Genomic DNA, 25,102 nt, shown 5'->3' with positions numbered 1-25,102 from the left:
AGTTTCCCCTATTGTTTCCTCTTTAAATAGCCTCATCCCTAAAGGTGTATTCCAATGGTTGGGTGGAGAAGCAGCAGCATGAAAAATGCCAAATATTTATTTTCAAATTATTATGAACTAGAAGGGGATTTAAAGGACTGGTTAAATTTGGTTGGGCCTAAAATGCTCCAAGAAATACTGAAGACTATGTGAGGTTGGGTCTTGGTTTTTCCTAAAATTCATCCTTTCTGATTGCCACTCTCAATTGCTCTATCTATCTATCTATCTATCTATCTATCTATCTATCTGTCTATCATATATATAGCCCATTCTTATCTTCTTTTCTTGTAATTAATATGTTAAAAGAATACAAATAAAAACAAAAAACCTCACCCAAGGAGTGAGGATATTTTTTCCATTGATTTTTAGAGAGAATGGAAGGGAGGGGGTGTGGGAGGGGAGAGGCGAAAGAGAAACATCAATTGGTTACCTCCTGCATGGCGTACCAACTGAGGGCAGGAATCAAATGGAACCTGCAACCCAAGTACATGCCTTGACTGGAAACTGAACCTGTGACCCTCTGGTGCGTAGGTCGATGCTCTAACTACTTAGTCACACCGTCCAGAGCAAGAACACAATTTTTCAAATGGAGAAATCATTTGGGAAAAATGATAATTTAGGATGAAGGAGGCCCTAGCTGGCTTGGCTCAGTGGAAAGAGCATCGACCTTCAGACTGCAGAGTAGTTCAATTCTGGTCAAGGACACATACCTTGGTTGTAGGCTTGATTCCCGCCCTGGTAGGGTGTGTGTGGGAGACAACCAATAGATGTGTTTGCTCTCACGTGGGGGTGTTTCTGTCTCCCCCTCTCTTCCACTCTCTAAAAATCAATGGAAAAATATCCTCAGGTGAGGATTAACAACAACAACAACAAAAGGATAAAAGGGAGGGAGGGATTCCTTCAAAAGCCCTTGATCAATGAAATATAATAAGAGGATCACACAAGTTTTTTCCATCTACACTCTATCTGCATTTTTGTTCTTTTTTTCCCCTAATTCTTATCTGAGGATGTTTTTATTGATTTTAGAGAGAGTAAGAGAAACATTGATGTGAGAAACATCGATTAGTTGCCTCTCGTCTATACCCTGACCAGGTATCAAACCCACAAGCTAGGTTATGTGCCCTGACCAGCAATTGAACCCCAAACCTTTTTTGGTGTACAGGACAACACTCCAAACAACTGAAACACCTGGCTAGGGCTTTTTGATCATATCTATATATCTATATATCTATATCTATATCTATATATTTTATTTTTCTTCACTGATTTCAGAGAGGAAGGGAGAGAGTGATAAAATCATCAGTGATGAGAATGTTTGATTGCCTCCTGCACACCCTCCATTGGGGATCAAGCCCATAACCCGGGTTAGTGCCCTCACCAAACCAAACCGTGACCTCTTGGTTCTTAGATTAACACTCAACCATCGAGCCACATGGCTGGGCGAGCTTTCTTGGTGTTATGGGGTCCTATGAGAAAGGGGAATAGAGAATTAAGTGTTGTACTTGACCTGGGTTCAGCTGCTTTAGTATATTTGGATGAATAGAAGAACCCAAGCCTACTCTGCAGGCTACTTTCCCAACTTATCCTGAGATCTAAATCTTCAACTACTTACCCCTTTAAAAAATATTCTATCAAACACCTTACCATAGCTTATAGTTCCTCAGGTTTTTAGTGAGTTACAGGTTGGCAATGTCCTATGCATAGCCCTACGGTCTTCCTTTGGAAAAGATTTGTTCACCCATACCTAAACTCTCTAACAAATCCCAATTATAGGCTCTCTGAGAAGGCTGGTGGTCAACTTCTAAATCCACAGCATGAACTTCCTTCTCTCCACATCCCAATGGCTAATCTCTATGCCAAAGCCCACTGCTGAAGGGGAGGAACAAGTATTTCTTCATTTATTTCAGATGGTGGAAAGGAATCTAGATATAATCAAATAAGCCTTCTAAAAAGAGAGTTAATGGAAACCAAACTGCCATTGGTTAGCCACAATGGAATCCGCATACTAGTAGAAGACATAAGTGCGCTCCTGTACTTGGAACTGACTCATTGTCCCAGCTTCCTCTTTGAAATCTCAACATTTTAGTGACAAGCTCATCAAAAACAAGGCAGTGGTTAGAGAATCGGCCCACAGACTGAAGGGTCTCGGGTTTGATTCCAGTCAAGGGCAGGTATCTCAGTTGCAGGCTCAATCCCTGGCCTCCATTTGGGGCCGGTGCAGGAGGCAACCAATTAGAGAGAGGGGGAGTCTCCCCCTCCCTTCCACTCTCAAAAAAAAAAAAAAAAAAAGTCGATGGTAAAAATATCCTCAGGTGCGGATTAACAAAACACAAGGTAGGTCTAATATCTCTCTCACTCTGAAGTGGTTTATTCCCAACCAATGGGTGAATAAAAATATGTAATTATATGAAAGGCTCACAAAACGAATCACTGCAGCCACCCAAGAATTTTCTAGCTCCCAGCCTCATCAATAAGAAGTGGTCAGTGGAGGGATAGTTTGTTTTCAACCTTTATATTCTGACACTGTGTAATTTAAGACAACATTATCAGGGAAGAAACTAGCAGAAATCACAAATCTGAGGAAAGCATCCTTCAGGGTTTATAAGCCTTAATATAAATCATTAGCATATTTACCTATCTGAAGAGCTGTAAGTAGGGAACACCCAGTTAATATTCTAGTAGAGAAGTAAGGAAAATGTATTAAGATTAACAGGGATACAAGATGTTTATATTTTCTACTACTATTAATGAATAAGCAGCCCAGCTGGTATGGCTCAGTGGATTGAGCGTCTTCCCATGCAGGGAGGTCACCGGTTCAATTCCCGGTCAGGGCACATGTCCAGGTTTCTGCCCAATCCAGGTGGGGGGCGTGCAGGAGGCAGCTGATCGATGTTTCTCTCTCATCTCTCTAATGGATGTTTCTATATCCCTCTCTCTCTAAAATCAATAATAAAATAATTTTTAAAAAAGATGTAGCAACACATGCTTTTCTACTTAGTGCCTGGGCTTTTTATTTTTTTAAATATATTTTTATTGATTTCAGAAAGGAAGGGAGAGGGAGAGAGAGATAGAAATATCAATGAGAAGAATCACTGACCAGCTGCCTCCTGCACACCCTCCGAGCCCGCAACCAGGGCATGTGCCCTTGACCGGAATCGAACCTGGGACCCTTCAGTCCAAAGGCCGACGCTCTATCCACTGAGCCAAACCAGCTAGGGCTGGGCTTTTTTTTTAAACATACTTAACCCAGCTGGATTTCCTATAACCTCCTAGACCTAAAGTATCAAGTTTTACTTTCCCAAATGTGCTAATAACAAAACCAAACAACTCAAATCAGCTACTTCAGTTAACACTATAACTCTAGGCCCAGACTTAAGTTTTTACCAAAACTGATGTCCAATGACCGATATACAAGGTGGGGCAAAAGTAGGTTTACAGTTTTTCGCATGGAAAATGATTAATAAATAATAATACAAGAATAAACTCTGTGTTTCGAATACTCACAATTGTAAACCTACTTCTGTCCCCACCTATACTAGGTGTACCGGTTAATAATGCGGATTTCTTTCAATAGATGGGAGTTACCCATCCTATATAATAAAAGCATAATATGCTAAGTGTCGGACCGATAGGTCGACCGTTTGGTCAACTGTTCGACCAGTCACTATGACATGCACTGACCACCAGGGGGAAGACGCAATGACTGGTAGGTTAGCTTGCTGCTGGGGTCTGGCCGATCGGGACTGGGCGAGAGGGCCAGACACTGCATATGCCCTGGAGCCTTCCCAGGCCAGCCAGGCTTGATCAGCCCAATTGTTGGCCAAGCCAAGGGACCCCCACCCATGCACAAATTTGTGCACCAGGCCTCTAGTATATTGATATATATGTGATTTGATATGCATGCTATTTTGTTGTATTGACAACAAGCTTCAAAACTTCATATGTCAAATTTTCGGAAGGTGTTATCATAGATATTTTTACACTTAAAAATGTCAAATTTCATGCCAAAAACAAGAGCATTTGCGGGAAGTTTTAATTCATTACTTTATTTTGAAGAAAAATGCTGCTGAATACTTTGGGAAGCTTATAGTGAACATGCTCCATCTCAAGATACTTGTGAACGCTCGTTTAAACGCTTTAAAAGTGATGGAAGACAAAGAACGTCCAGGTCAACCGAAAAAGTTTGAAGACCAACAATTACAAGCATTATTGGACGAAAATGCATGTCAAACTCAAAAAACAACTTGCAGAAAGATTAAACGTTGCTCTGCAAACAATTTCCGATCATTTACAAGCAATGGGAAAGATTTTAAAGGATGGAAAATGGGTGCCACATCAACTGAGCGAAAGATAAATAGAAAACCGAAAAGTCATCAGTAAAATGTTGCTTCAATGGCACGAAAGAAAGTCTTTTTTTGCATCAAATTGTAACTGGTGATGAAAAGTGGATTTATTTTGAGAATCCCAAACGCACAAAATCATGGGTTGATCCAGGTCAACCATCAACATCAACTGCAAGGCCAAATTGCTTCAGAAAGAAGACAATGCTCTGCGTTTGGTGGGATCAGGAAGGTGTGCTGTATTATGAGCTTCTAAAACAAGGTGAAACCATTAATACTGACAGCTACTGACAACAAATAATCAATGTGAACCACACTTTGATCATGAAACGACCAGAATGTGCCAGAAGACACAGCAAAGTAATTTTGCTTCATGATGATGCACCATCACACACTTCAAAACCAGTTAAAGACACCTTAAAAGATCTTGCCTGGGAAGTATTAACCCACCTACTGTATTCACCAGACCTTGCTCCTTCGGATTACCACTTGTTCCAATCGATGGCATACGCACTTTCTGAGCAGCACTTCAAAACATACAAAGTAGAAAATTGGGTCTCTGAATGGTTTGCCTCAAAACAAGGAAAGTTCTATTGGGACGGTATCCACAAATAACCTGAAAGATGGGGGAAATGTGTAGCTAAGCGATGGACATTACTTTGAATAAAGCACTTTTGATGTTTCTCTTGAAATTATCGTGTTTTCTTTGATTACAAAATCCGCCATTATTAACTGGCACACTTAGTATAGCAAGTGATCTGACTTCCCATCTATTCCTTCTATCCATCTCTCATTCCTTTCAGAGATGAGTTTCTTATGTGCCAGGCAAGTCCTGTCCTTCACCAATAGGACTAACCCCAACACTATTTCTCTTGGGAAGCATGACAAAGTGACAGAAAACAACAAAAACAACCAGTAGAGCACAAGACTAAAAACCTAGCTGGTGATCAATCAGAACCAATCAGGCAGAGGTTATTTATCTGGGTTCTGTTTTGTTTGAGGGGTGGGAGGTTTCTAAGCCCACAGTCACCACGAGACTTATATGAGAAAAGGCATGCCATTCTATCCTCAAATAGCCCAAAGAGTTGGAGGGACAATTTACAACCTCTTGTGTAAAAAATGTCTATAAATGCTAGTGCCATTCTTTGCCCTGTCACTTCCCATTATCCTAAACCAACAGGATTCTATTCACTGAGACTTAAGCTAGAAACATGAATGGACAGGCCTTTCTTGGGCAGGCAAAAGAGGTTTTGTGTATAGTATACTAATGGAATATATGAACAGTTATACAAAAGTCAGCCTAGGAAGAATAGTTGAGATTCAGTGCCCTCAAATTTATAATATAGTCAAGCTATAAATCTAAAATATGAAGAGATGATCAGATTATGACAGTTAAAAAAAAATCAGCCATAAATACTATTAATACATGGTTCACTTCCTCTCACACACTTTCCCTTTTTATCATATATAATGGTCTGCAGCAAAATCTACTGAAGAGAAATCAGCAAGCAATTGGGCCCTTAACCTGGATCAAGTAAACACAAACCCTGTGCAATGGAGATGACAGGAGGTGGGTTTCTCACTGTACTTTTTAGGATATTAGGATGAAGAAGAGGCATCTCCACACCATCTACTAACTTACCAGTATTGGCATCATCTCTACATGAATGAGATCTGTGCCTGAAGAACTGTAAAACTTAAAACAGGTGTCTAAATTATGTAGGAGGATGTTATACTAGAATCCAGGACCCTAAAACAAGGTGGACAGAATGCTGATCTGGCTGTTCCATAAAAATAAACTTAATCATGTCACTACCTTGGCCAACCAACCAAATACTAGGTAGAAAATAAGCTCTGGTGATAAAGAACAGTTATGCATAAGACTGAAACAGGCAATTCTCACTGAGAATATATCCAGTTGCAATTTCAGGCTTTGGATATAGGACACTAAGTTCTAGGAAACAAGTTACTTGAAAAAAAGAACACTTTCTTTTACCTTACTCCTTTTCCTCCAATTTCTCTTTACATAGATTCAGTCTAAAACTGTTTATAGTCTAGCCTGGTCAGAATGGCTCAGTGGTTAAGCGTCTACCTATGAACTAGGAGGTCAGGGTTCGATTCCTGGGCAGGGCACATGCCCAGGTTGTGGGCTCCATCCCCAGTGTGGGGCACGTGCAGGAGGCAGCTAATCAATGATTCTCTCTCATCATTTGATGTTTCTATCTCTTTCTCCCTTTCCCTTCCTCTCTGAAATCAATAAAAATATATTAAAAAATAATTAAAAATAAAACCATTTATATTCTACAAGTACTGAAAAATTCTGGGCTACAAAAACAGGGATTCAATTTATGTGGTCTGATAAAGGAGTTCTATGCTACTTCCAAGTGTAAAAGCTGTGTGGGAGATATAAACTAGACTTGAGTAGTTTAATACCCATGTGGCTATTCAATTAAAAATTCAGTTCCTGCCGAAACCGGTTTGGCTCAGTGGATAGAGCGTCGGCCTGCGGACTGAAGGGTCCCGGGTTCGATTCCGGTCAAGGGCATGTACATTGGTTGCGGGCACATCCCCAGTGGGGGGTGTGCAGGAGGCAGCTGATCGATGTTTCTCTCTCATCGATGTTTCTAGCTCTCTATCCCTCTCCCTTCCTCTCTGTGAAATATCAATAAAATATATTTAAAAATTCAGTTCCTCAGTTACACTAGCTACATTTCAAGTGGTCAATAACCATATGTTGCTAATCACTACTATATTAAATAACAGATTATTAAGTAGGACAATATTCTATAGAATATTTCTATCATCACAGAAAGTTCTATTGGACAATAGTAGTCTAGACAGCAAAATATCAACATTTCTAGGATATTTTAATGGTTTATGGGGAAAATTAGAGCAAACTGTTAAAATGAGGATGATTATGAAAATCAGGATTTATGATCAATGTATATGGAACTTATACTCAACATCTCAAAAAGTCACAAACCTCCAAGCAAAGTGGTCCCTGGAAGAAATCATATACTCTAGAACAGTGCTATTCAAAATGTGGTCTGCATCCTGGTGCTGGTCCCCGAACTGTTTGTTACAACTCTGCAGTTAAATCCAGAAATTGGGAGTGTTTAGAAACTTCCAGAGTAATTTAACATTGTTGTGACATTTTAATTTTATTGTATTTTATAAAAGTACCACTCAGCAATAAACTGGAAATTTAAAAAAGCTAGTCTTTGCCCTGGCTGGTAGCTCAGTGGTTGGAACACCACCCCACACACAGAAGGGTTAAGGGTTTGATTCCTGGTCAAGGAAGAAAAAAAAAAAGCCAGTCTTTGCCATAGAATTTGAGAGAAACACTACTCTAGAACATATGTGTGACAATGAATGTGATTAGAGAACAGAGCTCATATAGTCAAAGTTCTGCCAATTACCACTATCTGATTATAACCCTTCAGAGATTTAAAATGAAAACTGAAATCTTACCAGTGATCAAAAACCACAGAAGTTAACTGATTCAATTAGTCATAAAGCCAGTTGGCCAACAGAACTGAACTAAGAAGGAAGAAAATAAACAAACAACAACAACAACAAAAAAAGGGGAAGAAAACTAATATTTATTGAGGTTGTCAAAGTGTCACTATGTTAGGTAATTTCAAATATACTATTTACTCTTCACAAACAAGTGTAGGTATTACTCCCATTTTTTTTAAAAAAAATTTATTCTGGTTAATCCTAACCTGAGGATATTCTTTTTTCTTTTTTTTTTTTTGAGACTATTTTTTTCCATTGACTTTTAGAGAGAGTGGAAGAGAGGTAGGAAGGGAGGGAGGAAGGAAAAGAGATGGGGCGGGGGGGAAGGAGGAGTGAGGAATGGGAGAGAGAGAGAGAGGGAAGAGAAACATCGATGTGGGAGAGAGACATCGATTGGTTGCCTGGTTGCCTCCTGCATGTGCCCCAACCAGGCAGGGGATTGAACCTGCAACCCAGGTACATGCCCTTGATCGGGAATCGAACTTGCAACCCTTCAGTGAATGGGCTGGTGCTCTAACCATTGAGATACCGGCGAGAGCATTACCCCCATTTTTATAGATGAGGATCAAATAAGTTTAATATTTTGTTCAAAGTCACAATATCAACTAAGGTATCTCCTTCATGATCTACTCATGGACTGGCAAAATCAGGTCAAATATAGAGAAAGATTATAAGGAAAGGAAAAGAAAAGCTGATGTCCCTATAATGAAATGCTATCAAAATAACTCAGGGGGCCCGGCCGGTGTGGCTCAGTGGTTGAGTGTTGACCTATGAACCAGGAGGTCACAGTTTGATTCTGGGTCAGGGCACAGGCCTGGGTTGCAGGCTTGATCCCCAATAGGGGACATGCAGGAAGCAGAGTCAATCAATAATTCTCTCTCATGATTGATGTTTCTGTTTCTATCTCTCCCTCTCCCTTCCTCTCTGAAATCAATAAAAAACCCTATATAATAAAAGGCTAGCCCTAACCGGTTTGGCTCAGTGGATATAGCGTCGGCCTGCGGACTGAAGGGTCCCGGGTTCGATTCCGGTCAAGGGCATGTACCTTGGTTGCGGGCACATCCCCAGTGGGAGGTGTGCAGGAGGCAGCTGATCGATGTTTCTCTCTCTTCGATGTTTCTAGCTCTCTATCCCTCTCCCTTCCTCTCTGTGAAAAAGCAATAAAATATATTTTTTAAAAAAATCCTATATAATAAAAGGCTAGCCCTAACCGGTGTGGCTCAGTGGATAGAGTGTCAGCCTGCGGACTTAAGGGTCCCAGGTTCGATTCCGGTCAAGGGCATGTGCCTTGGTTGCGGGCACATCCCCAGTAGGGGGTGTGCAGGAGGCAGCTGATTGATATTTCTCTCCCATTGATGTTTCTAACTCTCTATCCCTCTCCCTTCCTCTCTGTGAAAAAGCAATAAAATATATTTTAAAAATAAATAAATAAAAATAAAAGGCTAATATGCAAATTGACCAAACAGCTGAACGACCAGTTGCTATGACATGCACTGACCACCAGGGGGCATATGCTCAATGCAGGAGCTTCCACCTGGTGGTCAGTGCGTTCCCACAGGGGGAACACCGCTCAGCCAGAAGCCTTGAGCCAAGCTCATGGCTGGTGAGTGCAATGGGGGTGGCAGCAGCCTCTCCTGCCTCCGTGGCAGTGCTAAGGATGTCCAGGGAGCAGGCTTAAGCTGTCAGTTAGACATCCCCTGAGGGCTCCCAGACTGTGAGAGGGTGCAGGCCGGGTTGAGGGACCTCCCTCCCGCCCCGAGTGCACGAATTTTGTGCACAGGGCCTCTACTATATATATAAAAAAACAAAACAACTCAGGCAAACAGTATATGTGAGGGACAAATTCCTCTCAGGAATGTGTCCATGTGAGCTGAGTAGTAGGAGGTACAATGTTCAATTTAATTCATTTTGATGGAACATACAAACACACATAATTCCCTAGAAGAGTGAAGTTATTGCTGAGATTCTCAGATACCTAGCCCTCATATACAAAAGGAGATAGATGAGATCCAGGGCCACACATCCAAAGCATCCTTCCCCTTGGCCATCTAGCAAAACACAAATGTCTTTGGGTTTATAATAATTCTTCCCAATTAAGCTGCATGTGGTTTAAGAATCACATACTCTGCCTTCCTCTCAACTCCTAAATTGTAAAAATTTCACACAAACCAACAAATACTCCTATTGAACACGTATGGTCTCAGCATCAAGTTGAGCACACAGAGCTGATGTTGTATTTCTGGTAAACACAAAAATGTAACTTGAAGGAAGGAAAGATGAAACATAGCTGTAAGCAAGATTTTGAGCCCCCCCCCCCCCCCCACACACACACACAGGCACAAGTGTTTACTTCTTAGTTTCAGTTTTTTTTCCTGAGCAAAAATATAACCGGTCAAGTCAATTTTTTCCTATGGATTTCCAAAGAGCTCAATATTTCCATACTCAAATGGGAAAGAGTAATTTTTTTAAATGTTTTCTTTCGACAACCAAGAGAAATACAGAGCATGCTCAAACAGCCTAAGTAGAAGCTATGAAAACAATCTGTGGGGGGGAAAAACCAATTAGCTTTGTGAAACAATTTCTGTAATACAATCAATAGTCAGTGAGAGGAGATGAGAGTTAAAGGACTGTGTGAAACAAAGTGTTACATTCTTAGCCTAGTAGTCCCTAAGCTGCTCTAACATTGCAAAAACAGTACTTTACCTTTCTGGAGATTGAAGAGACATTCAAACCAAATCTTTGAGCTCTTTCCTTTAGCTTGTCCAGGTTAACCTACAAAAACAAGGGAGGAAAACAAACACCAACAAAAAACCAACCTATATTTTAAAAAATCAAAACAGAAAATACAGAAGGCAGAAACTATGGTCCAATGATAAAAGTTAAATAAGCCTACAACATCAAAGTAACCTATGTGCCAAATTAGGACACAAAGCAACACCCGTCCATGCCACTAATTATTAAAAGGCTTCTTTTGGAATGCAGTGACAGAGTCAGCCCTACTTCCTTCATTCATCAAAGGTGGCAAGAACCTCAGGAGGGTTTAAGATCAAAGTAGGACAAACACTGCTTGAAAAATCAAACAAATGTCTAAATCATCACCTCCTAACAAGTCCTTCATTCACAGTCCAAAATCATTAATTCCTATAGTCTCTGCAAATAGTTCTTAACTCTACCTCTTAGTAAAAAGGTACCATCACTGCACATGTACTTTCTTCAGAAGAAAAATCTACCACCAGTACCCTACTCAATTTTCTTGGAAGCCTTGATACATCAAGATTATCATAGGAATATTTAGGACATTTTCTTTCTTTTTAGGTAGATGAAGAATATTTTGAATGATTAATGCATGTAATTGCTGAGGCCACTATGTACAGGTAAGAGAGGTGGAGATATATTTCTTGATCTCTTCCCCCTTGGACAGTCTTGATGATTTCCTCCCTCTTGGCCTGGAGCCATTCTTCATGGAGCTTGCGTGCTTCCTTGGTCTTAGACCTGTGGGCCTCAGCCTGGTCAGCCAGAAGTTTGTTGTGAGTCTTGTCTGCCTTCCTTCAGCTCATGAATGTGTTCCACAAGAATCCGCTTGTTTGTGAACATGTTACCTCTTTCAGGCACAGGCTGTGATACATGTGGTGGCCAATCTTCTTAGATTCACAGTATCTTCTAAGCCGCTGGAGAAGAATTCTCATCCTCCTCATCCAGGCTACCTTTCTCAACCATTCAAGCACTGGCAGTACCCTTTGGTTTACCTCACCCATATGCCTGCCCTTCTTGCAGGCCAAGGTGTTTTTCAGGGATCAAGCTTGGGGAATGGACAAGCACAGGCTTCCAGATGATCAGTCCATCTTTGATCAACTTCCAGATCTGCTGATGGGAGTTGGAATTGGCGATTTCCTTAGTCTCACTGGGGTCCAACCCAACCTTCTTTTTGCCATAGAAAAGGACACTGCAGCCAAGCCTCTTCTGAAGCCTGAGCAATACTCATGTATGTGGCCACAGCAGTAAATGTATTTTGGAAATTTTCATTACTACTACTACTAAAAATAATGAACTATAACCACAAAAGCATAATTCCATAAAGCTGAACATATTTCTTTTTTTATAGTAAACACTTTTAAAATTTTATTTATTTTTATATTTTAAATCCTCACCCGAGGATATGTTTTATTGATTTTAGAGAGAGAAAAAGGGAGACTGAGAGAAAGAAACATCAATGTGTGAGAGAAACATCAACTGGTTGCCTCCTGTACGTGCCAACCAGGGACTGAACCGGCAACCTGGGTATGTGCCCTGACCGGGGATCAAACTTGGACCTTTCTGTGTACAGGACAACACTCCAACCAACTGAGCTAAGGACAAAATGAACATATTTCACCACATCACTTATTTCCATTTTCTAATGATGCCTACTAGTCACAATGGCCTAGAAATGTCTTATTCTACTAGTCTTTATTCTGATTTTACATTTACTAGGAGTGTTGAAAAATACCAGTATCTATAAATAGAACTCATTAAGTTGCTTTCACAGATTTTCTTGTGGTAATTAAGAATTAGACATTATCAAAGCCACTGGACAAGGCCTAAAACCACAGTACCATAAAACAAAGAGTTACATGGGCTGTCCTCTAACAAAATCTATTCATTTTTTTTAAGAGGAGTGGTAGGAAGGGGGATGTCTATAGTATTTTTGAAGACTTGGCAATTTTCCTGACCTCTTGGTAACTCTAACAATTCTCTTTATTCAGGACATAAAACATTACTGAAAACAGTTCCAAGCTCATATGATTTCAGTTTCCTTTGACCTGGGGAGGAGGAGAAGTCTCTCTAACTTTTATACTAACTGTATAGAGTTAAATTTTAGCTCTCAAGGTATAAAATAAGATGTCTTACCATAGGCTTGGTGTCAGATGACAGGCCTAAAAAAAGAAAGAGTTTTATTTAATATTTTAAAAAGTCATAAAGGAAGCTCACAGTCTTCTAATCAAGTCAGACAGCATAGAAATAATATATATGACAAATCTCCTTTATTAGAAGTAAAAGGCAGATAGCATCTAGAGATCATATATGCATTACATCTAGAAATCATATCTGTATAGCCACTTTGGAAACAGTTTGGCAGTTCCTCAGAAAGTTAAAGCATAGTTTACCATATGACTTAGCAATTCCATGCCTAGGTATATACACAAAAGATATGAAAACATGTATCTATACAAAAACTTGTATATGAATGTTCACAGCAACATTATCCATAGTAGCCAAAATGTGAAAACCCAAATGTTCATCAACTGATGAATGGTTAGATAAAATATGGTATATCCATACAATGAAATATTACCCAACAATAAAAAGAAATGAAGTACTGATAAATACTACAACATCTAAATACATTATGCTAAGTGAAAGAATTCAGTCACAAATAACCACAAATTATATGATTCTACTTACATGAAGGCAAATTTATATATACATAGGAAAAAATCAGTGGCTGCTTGGGGGGACAGGATGGGAAACAACTGATAATGAGTACAGGATTTTGTTTTTGGGTGATAGATATGTCCTAAAATTAGACTGTGATGATAGCTGCACAACCCTGTGAATATAAAGAAACTAATGAATTATATATTTTAAATGAATGAATTGTATGGTATATGAATTATATCTCAATAAAGCTGTTAAAAAATGAGAAAGAAATTCATATCTGGAAAAAAGAGCAGAGCTATTATCATGAGTTAAAATTATGGCCTCTTTTTTAAAAATATACTTTCTTATTGATTTCAGAGAGGAAGGGAGAGGGAGAGGTAGAAACATCACTGATCGGCTGCTTCCTGCACGTCACAATGGGGATGGAGCCCACAACCTGGGCATGTGCCCTGACCAGGAATGGACCCATGACCTCCTGGGACCTCCTGGTTCATAGGTTGACACTCAACCACTGACTCACACCAGCTGGGCAAAATTATGGTCTCTTTAAGACAATGTTCTGTCTGGAAATTATTACTAAGAAGCAAGTAGTAAACTGGTCTATAGGATCAAACCTGATCTAGTCAATAAACACTGACTTAAAACTTTTCAAAATTTTATTTTAAGCAATCTCAATTTTGTCATTGGTTCCGTAACTCTCCAATGAAAACATTTATGTATGGATTCAACTTTTACTATAACCATTGTGCTAGGAACTCTTAGGTGTTTTTCTATTCTCACTCATAACACTATAACTCCTTTCAAATGTTCTGTTCAAATATTTTAACTGATTTTCTTAAGAGATAGAGAAAGGGAGAGGGGAGACAGAAACATTGATGAGAGAGAAACATCAATTGGCTGCCTCCTGCAAGCCCACAATCCGGGCATGTGCCCTGACTGGGAATCAAACCAGTGACCTCGAACTGGTGACCTCCTGGTTCATGGGTCAACACTTAACTACTGAGCAACACCAGACAGGCTGTTCTGTTCTTTAGAGTTACTCTGTAATTCTAGGATGTCAGAGTTATGGTAACACTGTAAATGTTATCTATACATTATTTTTACTGATCAGGTTTACTTTTCAGACTGTATTCATCTTAACTTTTTTCTTTCTTCAAATTTCACCATCTAATGTCTTAAATAATTTTGTTGTACTATCATCAATCCTATCATATCTCTCTTGACATAACTAAAAGCTAGAAAATAACTTATTTCTAAAACGCATACTGATAGTGGCCAGAACTTTTCTGGTCTTTTAAAAAGCACAGCAATATAAGATCTTTGGAGGACATTTTCTTAACACACTTGAAACTACAAACAAGTCACTAGGAAGACCAGACTGGATTAGGAGATTACATTTAAATTTTACAGGGATTACGTCCTTTTAAAAAAACAATAACCTGCCCTAGCTGGTTTGGCTCAATGGCTAGAGCATCAGACTGCAGACTGCAGGGTCCCGGGTTCGATTCTGGTCAAGGGCACATGCCTGGGATTATGGGCTTGATCTCCAGTGTGGGGGTGAGGAGGCAGCCGATCGATGATTCTCTCTCATCACTGATGTTTCTATCTCTTTCCCTCTCCCTTCCTCTCTGAAATCAATAAAATATATATTTTTAAAAAACCAATAACCTTTATTTCCTAATTTATTACAAAGTGTATATTCATTGTAAAAATTTTTTTCATTGTGGAAATTTTGAAGACAAGATGTAGTCACTCAAAATTCTACCAGAGACAATGAGTATTAACAATTTAGTATATTTCCTTCTTTTTTCCTAGCCATACATGCACTAGGAAATGACAATCTACTGCAAATTTTATAACTTGCTTTTTTCACTTAATATCTTCCTGACAAATATTCTTCAGTATCATTTTTAACATCTGCATGGCCTTCCACTATACCATGGTACAAATTTATTTAACCAATTTCCTACTGTATGTCACACTGCTTCCAGTTACTGATCAATACAAATAATGCATGATAATCTTTGTGGCTAAATCTTTAAGTATATCCATGATTATTTCCTTATAAATTCCTAGAAGTAAGATTACTGAGGTAAAAGAGACTCTCCCTTTACCACTACACTAGGCAGAATAACAATGGACAGGTACATAATAATTATATACTGATTTGAGACAACAGAATAAGTAAGTGAGGTACTAGAAACTTCTCTGAAACTGTCCAAGAAAAGAAAAACAAATGTTGGTACTTCTTCCTATTCTCTTCAGTACCTTCTCTAAATTGCCCAGGAAGGCTTTACATATAGTTTTACCTAAAGCAAAGAGGTATATGTTACAACCTCTTAAAGGCTTCTAAAGCTAACAAGTTTACCTTAATTTGGAGAAATAAAATCTGTGTGCCAGAAAAGTAAGAATATAGAGATAACTTTCTCAGAAGAGTTTCTATATGCTTACCTTTTTTTTTTTTTTTCTTTTTTGTTTTTTAAAACAAACCCTTGTGTCGAGGGCTGACTTTCAATAGATCGCAGCGAGGGAGCTGCTCTGCTACGTACGAAACCCCGACCCAGAATGTATGCTTACCTTTTGAGGGAACTGAAGAAATTCCAAATCTGTAGAAAGAAAAACAAGCTAAATTTTAGGGAGCTGTTCACACTCCTGGTCTCCGTGTCAAGTGTACATATGGCACTTCTTGCTTGTGATCTCAAGCCTTGCAATCATTAGCTAATTCTAACAACTCCATGAAAGAAGTTCCGTTTACTCTTTTTCTCACCAAGAGTCCAAATAATAAGCTAAAAGGAAGCCTTACCAGTAGTCAGTTCCTAACTTTTACCTATTACAAAAACCCTGCTTGATAATAAAACCCATCTATAGCTACTACATCCAAATCAACAGTTCTGAATAGAGCCAAAAAAGTTTTTCAGCAAGGCCTATATCCTCCTTAAAGTCAACAATTATATTTAAAATCACAGCCCCTCACCTTCACACTATCACTGTCTCAGGTCCAAAAGGCTGGGGACACTCACCTAGCTGCCCGGGCAGCTTTCTTACTCTCCAAACTCACAGGTACATTGAATCTTTCAGCTCTCTTCTGCATTCTCTAAGTGATAATGGATAAAAGAAGGGGAAAAGAAAAATTTAATTTCTGGTTTTCTTCTCTTAAGAGAAAAGTTGTTTAGAGGTGTATCTTTAGAATATGAGGAGTAATTTTTTAAGATCTAAACTGAGAATACTGACCATCTTAGAGGATACAGGTTATATCCATCTGAGGGCTTAACTCAATAGCCGTTTCCAGAAAGCAAACACAAAAAGACTATTATTACAACCATGCCCTCAAAAACTAAAGAAATAAAATAAAACCCACAATCTGCATGAAGCCAAGAAGACAAAAAGCTGTGTCTAGTTGACCTTTGAAAAGGGATCAAAGGAACAACTTGGTTCCAACAGTGGTGGTACGCTTTCAGTTAGAAATGAGGCAGTATATCCTATGCCACCTTTATTTTAAAGGTATAAAAAAGAACACAGATCTCGACTGGAACCTAGTTTCAGAGATCTTAAGACAGAATCCCACAGAAATTTCAATTTCACCAGCTAGTGAGTTGTAACTTAAGGGTGACATCTTCCCTTGTTACTTTTCATCTCACCCAAGGTACAATTCTCCCAAACTCCAATCCTAGCTTTTGAACATCCTAAAGAGAAATACCACTAAGACCACAGGTACAGTGTTATATACAAAAAGACCATGGTTTCAACGGTGACTATGCCAGCCCAAATATTTTCTCAAGTGTAGTTGGTGGAAAAATGTATCAATACCAAATCTGTCAATACTGATTATCTGCCTATGAGTAAAAATTTTAAAGTGATAATACAGATAGAATAAAGGGTAAGAAACAGAAAGATATATGTATAGAGGGCCTGCTCTTCTCCCAGGGAAAATACCTACCTCAGTCTGTGGTATTTCAGATGTAATTTTTACCACTTTCTTTTCTGCTGCCCTGGAAAAAGAGGAAAGAGTTTTTTAAAATGAGAAAACGGACATTTTAAACCAAAAGTTTAGAATAGTATAAGAATTCTCCTGAATCATCTCTTCTGTCCCCTATCTTTCTACCACCTCTTCTTAACCCAAAAAACCATAAAACGCATTAGAACTTCAATTCCTTGAACTGACCAAGCTACTTTTCTAAAGTATAAGAAAGTTATCAGGAAAGAAGTCTGGTTAAATATATTGGGCTGAAGGGAAATACTCAAAGGATACGGGAAACCATTTTATTTACTTTTAGTAAATAAAACCATTTTAAATTTACTTCTGGACTACTAACTAGTCCTCTAACCCTCATTTAAATATCAGCTCTCAATTTTCATCACTGAAACAATTAATGTATGCTCTACAAGCTCTGGTTTCTTTCTTTTACAAATCCCTTATTTCTCCCATGGGGACTATAGCTTCAGCTGAAATAGTCAAAATAGGACAAATAAAAATGCCAAAAGGAGTGGGAAGAAAAAAGGCTAAGGGGAGTTTGAATTAGGAAAACATGGTAAGTTACTAGTCAAAAGGCTAAGAGAAAACAAAAGAGGAGGACCATAGGGGCGGGAGACAAAGTTCGGAAGTACCCAGGATAAATGGAAGGGAATTAACCTTCCACCAAACGACTCCCATAAAACTGTGGGTCATAACCAGTCTCATTAAGGTCCCTCATTTAGAGACATGGGCGGCTTTTGTTCCAATATCCCAGACACTTTTCCCATTTGATGCCCTGAAAGGTAGTAATGGTTTAATGGCATTTTCAGAGGAAGCAATTCTGGAACAGGAACTTACTCTCTCCTACATCCTTTTGTTGGAGGTCCCTGAACTGACAGATAAGCAATAGGTGCCCCCTGCTGACCATAACTAAGTCCTACAATATTTAACTGATGTGACTATGAAAAGAGAAAAAAACATCAAACCAGAAAGAGGAATATTTTTGGAGATACTCAAACCAAAGATGAAGTAGGGGATCTCCTATTGAATGTTCCAGGGATCTAAATTAGCCCTAAATATTCTGACTTTTAAAGAAATTTTTGAATTCTTCCCATTTCCTGGTCACTCTTCCTTCCCCATCACTGTCTTGTTCAGGCAAAAAGGGACACTGAAGTTTAATGTTTTTCTTCAAGTCCAATGCCATTAAGAAAGCAGTCCTCTCCACCAACCCCAGGCTAATGACTTTCTTCACATTCCTGTCTTAAAGCACAATCACTGCAGTTCACCTCATAGCAGAAATGGAACCCCAGAGAGGAAGCCTCCTTCTGTTCCATTCTAACTCTCTCAGGCACAATTAAGCACAAGCAATAACAACACATCACATTCTGGGACTCAAGGGAAATTTCGTCTCTTAACTGAGAAATTTTTGACACAGTCACATACAAAACACTGTCTAAACTATAGGGACTCAGACCCTCTCTGAACTGTACATATTTTTAAAAATATATTTTTTTATTGATTTCAAGAAGGAAAGGAGAAGGAGAGAGAGATAGAAACATCAATGATGAGAGAGAATCATTGACTGGCTGCCTCCTGCATGACCCCTAGTAGGGGGCCATGCCCAAAACCAGGGCATGTGCCCTGACCGGAAAGGGAACCGTGACTGCCTGGTTCATAGGTGGATGCTCAACCACTGAGCCACGCCAGCCAGGCATGTACTGTACATATTTTAGTCTAACCATTACTTCCCTCAAAAAAGCAAAATCACTACTATCCCACACATTCAATTTCCCTGTTTAGAAATTCATTAATAAAATTAAAACCCTTTAAACAAATTACACATTTTACATATCCTAAGAATAATGAACTTTTACAAATTTTCAAACTTCATTTTTCAAAATATTTATTTATTATTGATTTTTTTTTTTTTTTTTTTAGAGAGAGAGAGAGGGGAAGGAAGAGGGAGAGAGGGCACGAAACATTGATCACCTGCCGTCTGCACGTTCCCTATCCCCTTACTGGGGACAGAGCCCACAACTTGTGCATGTGCCCTGACAGGGAGTCAAACAGGCAACCTTTTGGTGCAGGGGATGATGTCCAACCGAGCCACACCGACCAGATCCAAATTTCATTATTTTTAACCACATAGGCCAATTATCACTGTATTTACCTGATACTCCTTCTTGCCTAGAAGTCCCCAAAACATCTCAATTTTAAAGCTATCCCATAAAACATTTTCTTAAAACACTGTATCTAAACACAAGCCTCTATGATGGAAGATAACTAAAAGGTTTTCAAAAGCAGTTAATATTTGAAAAAATCTAATAACACATTACATGCACATCCCCTGTAATGCAGCAACTCCAGGGATATATTCTATGAACATACTTGCATAAATATAAAAACAATTGCATAAGGACATGTAGCACTGCATTTTTTGCTATTATGAATAATCTCAATGTCCATCAACAGGAGACTAGTGAAATTACTGTTTATCCCTGGAATGGAATACTATTAGTTGCTAAAAAGAATAAGGCTCTAAGCTGATAACTACTAAATCTGAATAAATGGGTTCTTGAGTCTATTATACTATTCTCGTAACTTTTACATATATTTGTAATTTCCCATAACAACAAACTTAAAAAAGAGACCTACCACTTACTAGGATAATTATTCATATTTCAGGACTGATGTGAAGATTAAATGTATATCTGTATAACACTTAGAACCTTACTTAGTATATAACTAACATTTATGTAAGAACACTATTATATAAAGATTTCCAGATGTGGACACAGCAAAACCATTCCTGAGAAGGAAGTTCATAGCACTACAGGCCTACCTCAAAAAAAAAAAAAAAAGAGAGAGAGAGAGAAACATTAATAATAAACTATTTAACCCTACAACTTAAAGAACTAGAAAGGGAACAAGAAAAGCCCAGAGTAAGTAGAAGGAAGGAAACAATAAAGATTACAACAGAAATAAATGACAAAGAAACTAAAATATATAGCCCTAGCTCGTTTGGCTCAGTGGATAGAGCGTCGGCCTGCGGACTGAAGGGTCCCAGGTTCGATTCCGGTCAAGGGCATGTACCTTGGTTGCGGGCACATCCCCAGTGGGAGGTGTGCAGGAAGCAGCTGATCGATGTTTCTCTCTCATCGATGTTTCTAACTCTCTATCTCTCTCCCTTCCTCTCTGTGAAAAAGCAATAAAATATATTTTTTTAATAAAAAAGAAACTAAAATATATATATCAATGAAAACAAGAACCGGTTCTTTGAAAGCATAAACAAGATTGATGAACCACAAGCCAGACTCATCAAGAAACAAAGAGAACCCAAATAAATAAAATCAGAAACTAAAGTGGAGAAATAATCACTGACACCACAGAAATACAAAGGACTGTAAGAAAATACTATGAATAACTTTATGCCAACAAGCTGGACAATGTGGATGAAATAGACAAATTCCTAGAAAAATACAATCTCCCAAAACTGAAACAGGAAGGATCAGAAAACCTGAATAGACCAATAACAACTGATGAAATAGTAATCAAAAAACTCCCAGCAAACAAAAGCCCAGGTCCCGACGGCTTCACAGGAAGTTTTACCAAACTTTCAAAGAACTAACACCTACCCTCCTCAGGCTATTCCAAAAAAATTCAAGAGGAAGAAATATGTTCAAGCTCTTTCTATGAAGCCAGCATTATCCTAATTCCAACATCAGATAAAGACACTACAAAGAAAGAGAATTAACAGCCAATATCCCTGATGAACATAGATGCTAAAATCCTCAACAAAATATTAGCAAATCAGATCCAGCAATATATTTAAAAGATCATACACCATGGCCAAGTGGGATTTATTCCAGGGATGCAAGGCTGGTAGAATATTTGCAAATCAATAAACATGATACATAACATAAACAAATTGAAAGACAAAAATCACATGATCATAACAAGAGACACAGAGAAAGTATGTGACAAAATCCACACCCTTTTTTTAAAAAACATATTTTTATTGATTTCAGAGAGGAAGGGAGAGGGGGAGAGAGACAGAAATATCAATGATGAGAGAATCATTGATTGGCTGCCTCCTGCACGCCCCCTACTAGGGATTGAGCCCACAACCGGGGCATATGCCCTTGACCGGAATCAAACCCAGGACCCTTCAGTCTGCAGGCTAACGCTCTATCTACTGAGCCAGACTGGCTAGGGCCCAACACCCATTTTTGATAAAAACTCTCAGCAAAGTAGGAATAGAGGGAGCATATCTCAACAGGATAAAGGCTGTATATAACAAACCTATATCGAACATCATACTCAAATGGCAAAAACTAAAACCATTTCCCCTAAGAACAGTAAGAAGATAGGGATGTCCGCTTTCAACACACTTAATCAACATAGTACTGGAAGTCCTAGCCATAGCGATCAAACAAGAAGAAATCAAAGGCATCCAAACTGGAAAGGAGGAAGTAAAACTTTATTCACAGATGACATGATATTGTACATAGAAAACCCATTGATTCCACCAAAATATGACTACATTTAATAAATGAATTGGCAATGTAGCAGATACAAAATCAACACCCAAAAATCGATGGCTTTTTTTATACACCAATAATGAATTCTCAGAAAGAGAAATTAAAAAACAATCCCATTTACCACTGCACCAAAAAAAAAAAAAAAAAAAAAAATTAAGATACTTAGGAATAAACTTAACCAAGGAGGTAAAAGACTTGTACTCAGAATACTACAGGACATTGAAAAACGAGATAGAAGAAGATATAAACAAGTGGAAGAATATTCCTTGTTCATGGATTGGTAGAATCAACATCATTAAAATGTCCATACTAAAAAAAAAAATAAAAAAAAAAGTCCATACTACCCAAAGCAATCAACAGATTCAATGCAATCCCTATTAAAATATCAACAGCATATTTCACAGATCTAGAACAATTACTCAAAAAATTTATATGGAACCAAAAAAGAACCTGAACTGCTACAGCTGTCTTGAGAAAGAAGAACAAAGTTGGAGGAATCATAATACCAGATATCAAATTATACTACAAAGCCACCGTGATCAAAACAGCCTGGTACTGGCGTAAGAACAGGCATATCGATCAATGGAACAGAACAGAGAGCCAAGAAATTGACCCAAGCCATTACGCTCAATTAATATTTGACAAAGGAGGCAAGAGCATACAATGGAGTCAAGAGAGTCTCTTCAATAAATGGTGTTGGGAAAATTGGACAGATACATGCAAAAATATGAAACTAGACCACCAACTTACATCATATACAAGAATAAACTCAAAATGGATAAAAGACCTAAATTTAAGTTGGGAAACCATAAAAATCCTAGAAGAAACGATAAGCAGCAATATCTCAGACATCTCTTGTAGCAATATGTTTAGGGATTCATCTTCTAAGGCAGTGGTCAGCAAACTGCGGCTCGCGAGCCACATGCAGTTCACGAGCGGCGGTTTGCCGCTTTGTTGACTAATGAGTTTGCCGACCACTAGGGCAAAGGAAACTAAGGAGAAAATAAACAAATGGGACTATGTCAAAATAAAAAACGTCTGCACAGCAAAAGAAAACATCAACAAAATGAGAAGGGAGCCCACTCTATGAGAGAACATATTTGGCAATGATATATCTGATAAAGAGTTAATATCCAAAATATGTAAGGAACTCATACAATTTATCAAGACAAACAATCCAATTAAAAAATAGACAAAGGACCTAAATAGACACTTTTTGAAAGAGGACCTACAGAAGGCCAAGAGACACATAAAAAATGCTCAGAGTCACTAATTATCAGAGAGATGCAAATTAAAATGACAATGAGGTATCACCTCACACCTGTCAGAATGGCTACCATCAACAAATCAACAAATGACAAGTGCTGGTAAGGATTTGGAGAAAAGGGAACCCTAGTACACTGCTGGTGGGAATGCAGACTGGTGTAGCCATTATGGAAAACAGTACCGAGTTTCCTCAAAAAATTAAATATGGAACTGCCATTTGATCCAGTGATCCCACTTCTAGGAATATATCCTAAGAAACCTGAAATACCAATCAGAAAGAATGTATGCACCCCTATGTTCATAGCAGCACAATTTACAATAGCTAAGATCTGGAAACACCCAAGTGCCCATCAGTAGATGAGTGGATAAAAAAGCTGTGGTACATTAATACCATGGAATACTATGCAGCAGTAAAAAAGAAGAATCTCTTACCCTTTGAGACAGCCTGGAGGGCCCTGGAGAGTATCATGCTAAGTAAATAAGTCAGTCAGAGAAAGACAAGTATCGCATGATCTCACTCATATGTGGAATCTAATGAACAAAATAAACTGATGAACGGAGTGGATGCAGAGACATGGAAGCATGGAACAGAATGCAGAATCTCAGAGGGAAGGTGCACAAGGGTGGGTGGGTGGGATGTAATCAACCAAAGACCTTATATGCATATATGTATAACCCATGGGTGGGGTGAGCTGTAAGGGGTCAATGAGGGGAAAAAAAAGGACATATGTAATACTTTCAACAATAAAGATTAAAAAAAAAAAAAAGGGAAACATTACCTGAGATAACTCAAAAAAAATTCTCCAGGTGTGAAAAAAAAATCAAGAAACCAACAATATGTACAGTGTGTAACCATATGTATCCGTATATACACATACCATGTAATATATTACAAAAGAATATATTGAAAATCTCTAGGAAATCAGATGGGGGTGAAAACAAGGGGTACTTGAGTATATATACTGTTTGACTTTTAATTAGTCTATATATTGTATTTTATAGTTAAATGCATTAACACAGCTATGAGGAACAAAAATGTTAAAAAGGACTCAACTGTTCTTAATGTGCTAGAGAATAAGATGGCTAGACATTTGTAGAAAGAGCCCCAAATAAAAAATGTTTATGATAATAACATAGTGGGATAGTTTAAATAAATCAAGATCTACTTTCCACTCCAGTATTTTGTCCTCCCCTCCTCTACTATAAATCAAAACGGTAGAGAATAGTGTACTTGAGAGGCAAAATCTCTGCTCAGCACTCTCCTTCCTTACAAAAGTCCTTATATGCAGAGAATTTGTATAATTCGCTATACAGAAAGAGAACTATCTATTATGGTGATACAATAAAGGCTAGGAGACCTAAACTTTGAGCTTAAAGTTTCCTGGTCCTAATTACCTATTATATAAAGCAGAGACAAACTACTTTGCTTCACTGAGACCATATACTTGAAATGAAATAGACTCTACTGAAAATGTATGATCTACTGAGAAATGAAAAAGCCAACAAGAACACATAAAAGTTAAACAAAATGAAACACTAATATCCCACCCCCAAATTCAGAATTGTCTGCTCTGTACTCAAATTACAAAAAGAGATAGTTACACATCAACAGTTTTTTCAGGGGGTTCTTCCTCTTTAACAGGCAGTTCTATGGGCTTTGGTTCTTCTTCCTAAAACCAAATGAAACAGGATATTTAATATAAATCAAGAGTAAAAACCTATCAGTAGAAGAATATGAAAACTCTAAAATGAACCAGTCTTTCAGAATCTTCATTTCCCCACTACGCTCCCTTAACAAGTTAGTATTTAAGTCCTCTAATGACTGATATTTAAGCAATGTTGCCAAGGTAACAACACATTGTCAGGTCAGTGACTAACCTTATTCTCTCAAACTCACCTCTGTTTCATCTCCTAGTACATCTTCTTCATTTGCCTCCTCTTCAGCTAAAGAATATTAAAATATTCAGGTCAAGCCATGCTACAAAACCATATTGACCACTTCACTCAGGCTAAAATTATAATCATTT

General features: G+C 38.3%; 1 protein-coding gene and 1 pseudogene across 3 annotated transcripts in view; both read right to left on the bottom strand.

Moving 5' to 3' along the window:
• The window catches only part of SARNP (SAP domain containing ribonucleoprotein), a 65,477-nt gene that overhangs the window by 23,908 nt on the left and 16,467 nt on the right, over positions 1–25,102 (bottom strand). The window contains exons 3-9 of one of the 2 annotated variants that reach the window (XM_080662685.1): positions 24,973–25,019; positions 24,678–24,745; positions 17,254–17,305; positions 16,337–16,410; positions 15,894–15,922; positions 12,786–12,811; positions 10,602–10,670 (exon numbers count right to left, since the gene is read on the bottom strand). In XM_080662685.1, the coding sequence (XP_080518811.1) occupies positions 10,602–10,670; positions 12,786–12,811; positions 15,894–15,922; positions 16,337–16,410; positions 17,254–17,305; positions 24,678–24,745; positions 24,973–25,019 (365 nt within the window). The remainder of the gene's footprint in view (positions 1–10,601; positions 10,671–12,785; positions 12,812–15,893; positions 15,923–16,336; positions 16,411–17,253; positions 17,306–24,677; positions 24,746–24,972; positions 25,020–25,102) is intronic. The other variant, XM_080662686.1, reaches the window with a different exon arrangement.
• LOC308243320 (large ribosomal subunit protein eL19-like) lies at positions 11,263–12,275 on the bottom strand (annotated as a pseudogene). Its single transcript has 2 exons — positions 12,271–12,275; positions 11,263–11,865 (listed from the first exon to the last, which is right to left on the bottom strand). The product of its transcript is annotated as a large ribosomal subunit protein eL19-like (transcript).

This window comes from Plecotus auritus, assembly GCF_963455305.1.
Source record: "Plecotus auritus genome assembly, chromosome: 3".
In the NCBI taxonomy this organism is placed as follows: domain Eukaryota; kingdom Metazoa; phylum Chordata; class Mammalia; order Chiroptera; family Vespertilionidae; genus Plecotus; species Plecotus auritus.
This window is presented reverse-complemented; position numbering and strand designations above follow the sequence as displayed.